Here is a 9,999-nt window from a genome sequence, read left to right as displayed (position 1 = left end):
CTCATCTTTCTCCCGCAGAGCGGCTGGTAGTTTCGAACCGCTGACCTTAAGGTTCGCAGCCCGATTCATAACCACTACGCTACCAGAGCTCCTTATGCCAGTGGATAAGCATTCTTAATTTGGCTGAGTATTCTCTGGCCTACTTTTCCTATCCCCTTCATACCTTCAGGTTTTTGATAACTGAGAGTGACAGCCATTTAGTGAAAGTGAAAAGAGAAAGCTCCTGTGTCCTTCAAATGGATTATATCACCATGTTTTGTATTCCAATGGTAACAGTGTTCTATCATATTATTCTTATTGTTTCTGTGGATAACAGAAATGGTGAACTTTGAAATCCAAAATCCCAGTTTAAGTCACTTCTTCAACATTAACTATGCTTGTGACCACAGGGAAGTTACTTAAGACTAGTAGGTCAGATCTGTTGTTGTTATTGTAAAGTGCTGTTGAGTTGGTTCCAATTCATAGTGATCCTGTATAGGGTTTCCAAAGAGCAGCTGTTGAATTTGAATCATTGACTTAGCTATTTAAACTGACCTTGCAGTTCAGTGCTTATCCTATAGTGCCACACCAGCATTCCAGGTCAGATCTACTTCATCTGAAAACAGGAATGTTGTTGTTGTTGTTAAGTGCCGTTCAGTAATTTCCAACTCACAGTGACCCTATATAGGGCTTTCAAGGAGCGGCTGGTGACCTTGAACCATTGACCTTGCAATTCAAATCAACCTTTCAGTTCCATACTTATCCTATAGCACCATATTAGTTTCTCTATTTTACAGAGTTTCCTTGATTCCTGAGTGTATGTGCACATGTATGTAGATTTATACCAAACCTATGAGCTCATAAATAATTTTCCATTTTTCCAATTCTTTTCATTTATTTAATAATTCTGTGTTGTGGAGGTATGCCATCAAGTAAATATAGGGTTTCTGAGACAAATCTTTACTGGAGTAGAAAGCCTTACCTTTTTCCCATTTAGCAGTTCTAGAATCATTACTTAAATTTTATGATAGGTACTATATGGTTGTTTAAGGAAGTATTAACCCTAAAAATTCTGTTCTAAAAAAAAGGTTTTGTCTATTGCAGAAAATTCACATTTGAAACTAAAATTTCATCCCAATCTTTCATTTGTCTCACCATACCATTTTGTTCACTTCTAAAAGATAAAACAGGTCAAACTAAAATCTAGGAGGCTCATATAAGAAGCAAAATATTAGCAGATATTCTCCAAAGAACATCATACATGTAAAGAATGCTAACATGAATCTTCGGATAACACTTGTTAGCAGTTATTTTTACTCTTAATTTTTGTCTATTGATTTACTCTAATTGATATATTCATTCTGTTAAAGAAACTTGGAGAAAATCCAAGATACATAAATGTTCAGTTCTCAGTTCTCACAGCTCAATTTCTTTAAATTAGATATTTTTGCCTTCATCACATCAATGCCTGCATACATTTTTTACAGAAAGAAAACTTTAAAAAACTAAGAAGTCAGTAGAGTGTCATGCTGATTCAATTTCAAAAGGAAAATTTGAAACTAGTCAAATCTTCATTTTAAATGGTATTCAAAATGAAATTCACTATAATTTAAATTGAATGCCATTTCTTTTTAACATTTTGATAATCATTTCCAATTTGCTGCCAGTTGTTTTTGCTGAAGAACAAGCCGAATTATTTCCTGTTGTAGAAATTGCTATGTCATTGCAATATAAATATGTATTGATGCATAGAACAATATTTATAATAACCAAAAAATATAATCAGTCTACATGTACAATAGTAGGGTATGGTTAAATGAATGATTGTACACACATTTGAGGCAATGTATAAATCCATTAAGAAATCTGATTTTGGAAAATCAGTGTCATAGGAGAAAGATCATGATAGACACAGGATAAATTTAAAAGGACAGAATTTGAAACACTTTTGTGGGGGTTTTTTTTTTTTGGATTAGGAGCTCTGGTAGCATAGTGGTTATGAATTGGGCTGCGAACCTCAAGGTCAGCAGTTTGAAACTACCAGCTGTTCCTCAGGAGAAAGATGAGGCTTTCTGCTCCTGTAAAGATTTACAGCCTTGGAAACCCTGTATAGGGTCGCTATGAATCGGAACCGACTCCACGGCACTTGATAACAACAACAACAATCAGTATAGCTCTAATTTTATGACTGTGCCATTACAGGTTAATGTGCTGGACTGCAAGGTCAGTTTGAACCACATGGTCGGCAGTTCAAACTCACCAGCTACTCCCCAGCTACTCCTCAGAAACCCTATACAGGGTCATTATGTGTCAGAACCAACTCGATGGCACTTAACAACAACAACAATTCAGATCTGTATATTTATATATACATCTATACCCACCCACTGCCGCTGAGTCAATTTTGCCATATAGTGACTCTATGGGACAGAGAGAACGGTTCTACAGAATTTCCAATACTGCTCTTCCTCCTGCAGAGCAGCTGGTGGATTCTGCATCACCAAGGCTGCTTGGATACTTAGACTCCAATAGTTAATTTTGGAAACTCTTGTATAAGTTCACCTTGCATCATTGAGTGCCAACAGAACCCACATATCACATGGTTCAGTTGTGCACACAGTGTGCACACATATAAAATGAGTGATGGCAAAGAAAGAATTAGATACATATTTTTGAGAAAATAACATTGCTTAGATAATTTTAAATTTGATATTTGGAAATTCTCTTCCTCTGCTTTTATATACAAGAAGAATCCCTTGTATTCACAGATAATGTGGAATAGTCACTGAATAAAAACTCTTCATCTCTATATCTCAAAAAATATTGAGGCCATGCACATGATGTAACAGGACTTCAAGGTGTAAGCTACAAGAAAATAGGATTTAATTGTGGACCCAGTTACACGTATGGAAAAGGGAGAAGAGGAGATTATGTGACTAAATAGAAAGAAGACCCAGTTTAAAATCAAGTGATATGTATTATGACTTCAGGACAGAAAACTAATTTTAACTGTGAAAATTGGTATAGTCATTTCATGTCTCTCTATTTCCTCATGTACAAAATAAGTGTTCCAAGCCTTGCATTGTTACTTTCTATCACATTTGGGTGGGCTATTAACTGTATGTGTGTATGAAAGAGAATTACAGTGGGGAGGAAAGAAAGGGCAGGAAAGGATAGAAATGTAAGTAAGAATGAGAAAAACAAGTCTGTCAAATACTTACAGTGTGGTAAATACTTTTTAGGCTATAACAATAAAAACACTTATTCAAATAACTTTACTTGTTATTTGAAATTGGTGTTGTGTTTTTTTTGAGAAGTAAGCCTGGATGTCCTTGTTTCACAAATAAACAAGGCTCAGCTGGTTGCTTTCCAATGCCTAGTCAAAGAAACCAAATCTCATATGATCCTTCAGCTCCTCTGATGCTTCTTTTGCTTCAACCTTGGCTGGGGACCAAAGCAGCAACAGTGGTAGCAGAAATAACAGTGGTAGCAGCCACAAATGCATATGTACATCCAAGAAGACTTGGACCTTTTCAGCCAGTGAAAGGTACACTCAGTCTTCACAGAAGAAACCAGGACCTGCTTGAGCCACTGATGATAGAATGGGGTACTGAGGCAATAGTTGGGTGGCCAATCTTCAGACCTGCTGGCAGCATTGCAGACACCTTCCAGGAAGTGAAAATATCAAGTATCCTCTATGATGCCAAGCACTTCAGGGTTGTAGTTGCTGCCACTGTCACACACTGACTGCATCTGGATAATCAATAAGAAGGAGAAAGGAAGGATGTTCAGCAGGTTCAGCAGGGTGGCTTTTACTGGCTCCCTCATAGTGCCCAGTCTTAATCAATTGCATGCCACTCAGGAAAATCTAGGAATTGGAAATTATAAAAAATGAAATGGAACACATAATCATCAATGTCCTAGGTATTAGTGAACTGAAATGGGCTGGTATTGGCCATTTTTAATCTGACACTCACATGGTTTACTATGCCAAGCATGACAAATTGAAGAGAAATGGCATCCCATTCATCATCAAAAAGAACATATCAAGATCACTTATGAAGTACAACGCTATCTGTGATAGGATAATACCCAAGTGCCTACAGGGAAGCCCAGTCAATACCACTATTAACCAAGTTTATGCACTAACTACTAAAACCAGTGATACTGAATTTGAAGAATTCTACCAACTTCTTCAGTTTGAAACTGATCAAACACACAATCAAGATGTACTGATAATTACTAGCAATTGGAAAGCAAAGACTGTAAATACAGAGGAAGGATCAGTGGTTGGAAAATAAGATCTTGGTAATATAAAAGATGCAGGAGATTGTATGATAGAATTTTGCAAGACCAATGATTTATTCATTTTAAATACCTTTTTCAAACAACATAAAAGGAGACTATACATATGGACATCACCAGATGGAATATACAGAAATCAATTTAACTATATCTCTGAAAAGAGATGGTAGAAAAGCGGCATATCAGCAGCCAAAAGAAGACCAGGGAAAGACTGTGTAACAGACCATCAACTACTCATATGCAAGTTCAGGCTGAAGAAAATGAAAACAATTCCACAAAAGCCAAAATATGACCTTGAATATATCCCACCTGAATTAGAGATTATCGGAAGAACAGATTTGATGCATTAAACACTAAAGGCTGAAGACCAGAAGAGTTGTGGGATGACATCATGAGCATCATACAGGAAGAAAGCAAAAGGGCATTAAGAAGACAAGAAACAAGGAAAAGACCAAAATGAATGTCAAAAGAGATTCTGAAACTTGATCTTCAGTGCAGAAATGCTAAAGCAAATGGAAGAAGTGAAGAGGTACAAGAGCTGAACAGAAAAATTCAAAGGTCACCTCAAGGAGATAGAGTCAATCAAATATTATAATGAAATGTGCAAAGACCTTGAGTTGGAAAACCAAAGGAAAGAATACACTTAACATTTCTCAATCTATAGAAACTAAAGAACAAATTCAAGCTTCAGCTTGCATATTGAAGAAGTCTCTGGGCAAAATATTGAGTGATGCAGAAGGCATCAAAAGAAGATGGAAGAAATACACAGAGTCACTGTACAAAAAAGAAATAGTCAATGTTCAACCATTTCAAGAGGTAGCATATGATCAAGAGCCAATGATCCTAAAGGAAGAAGTCCAAGGTGCATTGAAGGTATTTCCAAAAAACAATTTGATGGGATACCAATTGAAATCTTTTGGCAAACTAATGAAGCAGTGGAGGGACCCACTCATCTATGTCAAGAAATTTGGAAGACAGCTACCTGACCAACTGATTGGAAGAGATCCATATTTGTACCCATTCCAAAGAAAGTTAAACCAACTGAATGCAGAAATTATTGACCAATATCATTGATCACCTATAAGTAAAATTTTACTAAAGATAATTTAAAAATGACTACAATAGTACACTGAATGGGAACTTCCAGAAGTTCAAACTGGTTTCAGAAGAGGACCTGGAACGAGGGGTAGATATCATTGCTGATGTCCGATGGCTCTTGGCTGAAAGCATAGAATACCAGAAAGATGACTGCCTGTGCTTTACTGACTATGCAAAGGCTTTCGATTGTATGGATCATAACAAGCTATGGACAACACTGTGAAATATGAGTATTCTGGAATGCTATTGTGCTCAGGAGGAACCTGTACACAGACCAAGAGTCAGTTGTTCAAACAGAATATGGGAACATTAAATGGTTTAAAATTAAGAAACATGTGTGCCAAGGTTGTATTTTTTTCACCATACTCATTCAATCTGTATACTGAGCAAATAATCATGGAAGCTGGGTTATATGAAGAAAAATGTGCCATCAGGATTGGAGGAAGACTCATTAACAACCTGTGATATGCAGATGATTCAACCTTGCCTGCTGAAAATGAAGAGGACTTTCAGTACTTACTGATGAAGATCAAAGACCACAGCCTCTGGTATTGGTTGCATCTCAATGTAAAGAAAACAAAAATCCTCATCAATAAACAACATCCATATAAATGGAGAAAAGGTTGAAATTGTGAAAGATTTCATTTTTCTTAGATTAACCATCAACACTCACGGAAGCAGCACAAGACCTTTTTAAAGTTCCAGAAAGAGCAAAGATGTCAATTTGAGAACTAAGGTATGCCTGACCCAAGACATGGTATTTTCAATAACCTCATGTGCATATGAAAGTTGGACAGTGAATAAGGAAGATCATAGAAGAATTGATGCATTTGATTTACGGTGTTGGAGAAGAATATTAAAAGTATGATATACTGCCAAAAAATAAACAAGTACAGTCAAAGTGCTCCTTGGAAGCTAGGATGGTCAAACCTTAGTGTCTGATATATGGACATATTATCTGGAAGGACCAGTCACTGGAGAAGGCTATCACGTTTGGAAAAGTGGAGGGTCAGAGAAAAAGAAGACTCCAATTAAGCTGGATCGGCACAGTGACAGCAGCGATGGTCTCAGGAGCAGCAATGCTTATGAGGTTGGCCCAGGACCGGGCAGTGTTTTATTCTGGTATGCATAGAGTCACTATGAGTCAGTACCGACTCAATGGCACCTAACAACAACAACAACAGGATTTCAGTGATGCATCTGGAAATCTTAGTGATGATGCCCCAAGCCTGGAAAAAGGTCTTCTTGGACTCAGACCAGTGTTCTGGGAGGATACCAGCACAAGCAGTATCTGGCACCTTGGTTGCCAGCAATGTGTCCCTAATCTCAGTAACATACTCCTTTGTGAACACAACCCTCACATTCCCCCAGATGTGAGACAACAGTTTCTCCAGACCTGTGTTGTTTTCCAGATCTCCTGGGCTGTCCTCTCACATTATGGTGTTCTTGTCCATCTGCACCATATAGCCTTCCCTCGGAGAAACACGTAGATCTGTTGCATCTGCTTGAAGCCCACATTGTCTGCCCCTATGAAGAAGCATTTTGGGTAATTAGCTAAAGGTTGTATGATCTTAAGGAAGTAGTTGAACATCCAGGTTGCCCTGTCTTCCCTAGGTATCATAGCTGTTTATCATGGATTGTCATGCAGGGTTTAAAGACAAAGTCACTTTCACAATGCCTGGCAAGAGCAGAAATAGATTCTTTTATTTATTTATTTTTGTCAGCCTGGTTTTCAATAAAAGGGCATACTGAAAATCTACTTTACTTTCATTTGCCCTTTTGAAGAACAATTACTATATTTTGGAAATCTCAGACTTAAAGATTGAAGAGACTTGTGTTTAGAAGACCAAAGACATAAAATCTGTTTACTTTAACATACATTCTTGAATAGCAACAACAATTTAAAAAAAATTATATTGTGTTGATTCGGCTCATAGTAATGCTATATGACAGACTAGAAGTGCCCCATACAGCTTTTCCATGGCTATAATCTGTATAGAAGCAGACCACCAACTCTTTCTCCTGTGGAATAACTGATGGGTTCAGATTGCTAAATTTTTAGTAAATAGCTAAGCACTTTAATCACACAACCACTGTGGCTTCTTATGTTTTTATATAGCTTCAATTAAAGTGAGCTTATTTTGACAATTGGTAATGAATATTCCTTAGGAATAAGGGTAAATTTTAGATATGAGTTTCTTTGATAAATTGTTATTTCATTTAATTTTTTTCCAGTTTTAAATATTTTTTTTCTGATTTCTTAGAAACTTAAGGAAAACTATGCAACTTTTATATAATCTTGAAACATCTTTCTAGTTATAGGTGATGAATAAAGTACTTCATCATATAATTCTCAGATGTATAATGGAATGGATTTATTGTCCAAATGCAAAAGTAAGATTTCTTTTTAAAATGTCTCAATACCATTCTCTGTCTGATACCTTGCTTTTAATTATGTATTTCAGGCACTGCTTGATACACAGAATCTTTTGCGTGCGCAAATCACAAATTTTACATTCAACCTGGGATTTTCAGGGAAATTTTATCATACAGGTAAGAAAACTATTCTAATTAAGATCTCCTCTGAACTCACTGTATAAAACTCTACATCCTTCCTGTCCACAAGGTCCAGCATTGCCAATGTCCCACCCCTACTAATATTCTTCATCCCATTCAACTCAATTTTTCGTATCATTATTTAATCTTTTTTTTAAAGTTTTTATTGTGAATTATGTGGGTTTACATGGGAGAACATCAGTTTTACATCCATCCTATCATATTTCGTTTCATTGCAATGATTGCAATCCCCTCCATGCAACATCAAACAACCAAAGGGTACACCACACAGGCCTGACCCCCCGGCCATCAGCACACAGCCCCTCTCCCTCCCTGAGTCAGCACACAGCCCCTCTCCTTCCCTGAGTCCAGTGTCCCCAGCTGCTCCATCTGTCCGTGTCATCATCTCTGTCTCCATCCCTGGAGTCACTGCCTCTCTGGGTAGGATCACACTCTCTGCTCTTCTCACTTGATGGTCCCAGGGACCTCTGCTCCTGGGCTTCAAAATCAATCACTCCCCTCCTTTTGTTATGAAACATCTGCCTTAACATTTTCGACCCCCACAGTGAGTCCTGATAGCAATTATTCACTATTGTACCACAAGAGTCTTATCCCATCTCCTTTCATTAGCCCAGTCCCAACAGATTGGAAACCATTCAGTGGAGATTCTACCTTCCACCACCCCATCTGGAACTAGGCTCCCTCTTGAAAACTTGTAAGCCAGTCATTTCTTGCCTTTGTAGGTCCCCCTCCCCATTTTGGGTAGCCAATATCCAAGTTACCCATCCCTGTCAACCCTGTGTACTGAGGGGGTGGGAATGATTCTTGCTGTAAAGATTTGTTCCCTTTTTTGAGTTACTGCATCCATAAGTATAGGTAAAGTTCATCAACTTGTAGCGGGATACTCTTTTTCTTCCCTCTTCTTTCTTCTTCTAGTCGAGTTCTAATCATCCAGCCATTGAAGCCAGGTCAAGTGAGCACTGTCTGCAAGTATGGGTGTTCTTGTGCATCTTCCCTCACTTCATATCAGCTGGATGCTTCACACTCCACTCTAGTCTTCTGTAGCCATGTCACTGCCTCTGGGCCCAGGAGTCCCCAGGTCTCATCATACTGCTGGCCAACCAGGTCTCCACTCAGGTTCACTGGAGTCTATTGAATGTGGTCAGACTGGCTCCCAACTTCATTGCTGTTTTTCCCCCTCTTCCCCTTATCGGTGACCAACGTGGTCACCAGCCAGACCACAAGCCTGCTCCTGTATTCCCCTTGAGTCTTAGTCTTGGAAGGGGATTTGCTCTGAGGGGACCCGACCACTTGCCTTGATGGCTCCTGGGCAAGCAACTTGCTCATTCTTGTGGTAATCAATTGTTTCGGATTTTTCCTGCTAGTCTTTTTTCATGAAGTATTTTCTGTTCTTCAAGCCACTCCAGACTGGTCTACTCATCCTTTCAAGTGGAAATTTCCCACCTCAGACCATTCTGAATGGGGATAAGAATTCCAGCCTATGGTCTTATGCAATGCAAAGGCTCCACAGGAAGCCTCTTTCACTGGGCAACTTCTAGCCCCCTTTAAGGTATTCCAATCAGTTACAGGCTGAAGACGGACTTATAAGCTTTCTATTGTGATGTTTCTGGTTATTCCTTTCTGTTCCCCTCAAGTGTCTATTTTACAATGCTAGGCAAGGGAAACCAAGATTCAAAAGACAGCCAAGCATCTTAACATTATTCCCCTCTTTTACCCATTCAAACCATGCCTCAATCTCTGTATCCCATAGTCCTGTTGCTCCAAGGTTGTGCATATATCATCATTTATCCCACTTAGCCCATGCAAACCTGCGTAATTGTTCTCTCATCAGCCTTGTTCTTCTATTCTCCTCCCCCTTCTTGCGTATTGCCCCCTCCCCCCAGACCACCCATCACCCAAGCTAACCTGTGTCTATTTCCTACCCTGTGCTCTATCTTCACCTCCCTCCCTCCCCTACTCTCATTCCATACATCCCGGGGACCAGCAATTATATGTATAGGGTTTTTTTTCTTTCCCTTTTAGGGTGGGTTCTTTTTCTTA

General features: G+C 38.6%; 1 protein-coding gene across 1 annotated transcript in view; it reads left to right on the top strand.

Moving 5' to 3' along the window:
• The window catches only part of NDST3 (N-deacetylase/N-sulfotransferase (heparan glucosaminyl) 3), a 382,934-nt gene that overhangs the window by 100,656 nt on the left and 272,279 nt on the right, over nt 1–9,999 (top strand). The window contains exon 3 of the mRNA XM_006874590.1: nt 7,848–7,935. Within this exon, the coding sequence (XP_006874652.1) occupies nt 7,848–7,935 (88 nt within the window). The remainder of the gene's footprint in view (nt 1–7,847; nt 7,936–9,999) is intronic.

Source organism: Chrysochloris asiatica, unplaced genomic scaffold (assembly GCF_000296735.1).
Source record: "Chrysochloris asiatica unplaced genomic scaffold, ChrAsi1.0 scaffold00288, whole genome shotgun sequence".
NCBI classification, from domain to species: domain Eukaryota; kingdom Metazoa; phylum Chordata; class Mammalia; order Afrosoricida; family Chrysochloridae; genus Chrysochloris; species Chrysochloris asiatica.
This window is presented reverse-complemented; position numbering and strand designations above follow the sequence as displayed.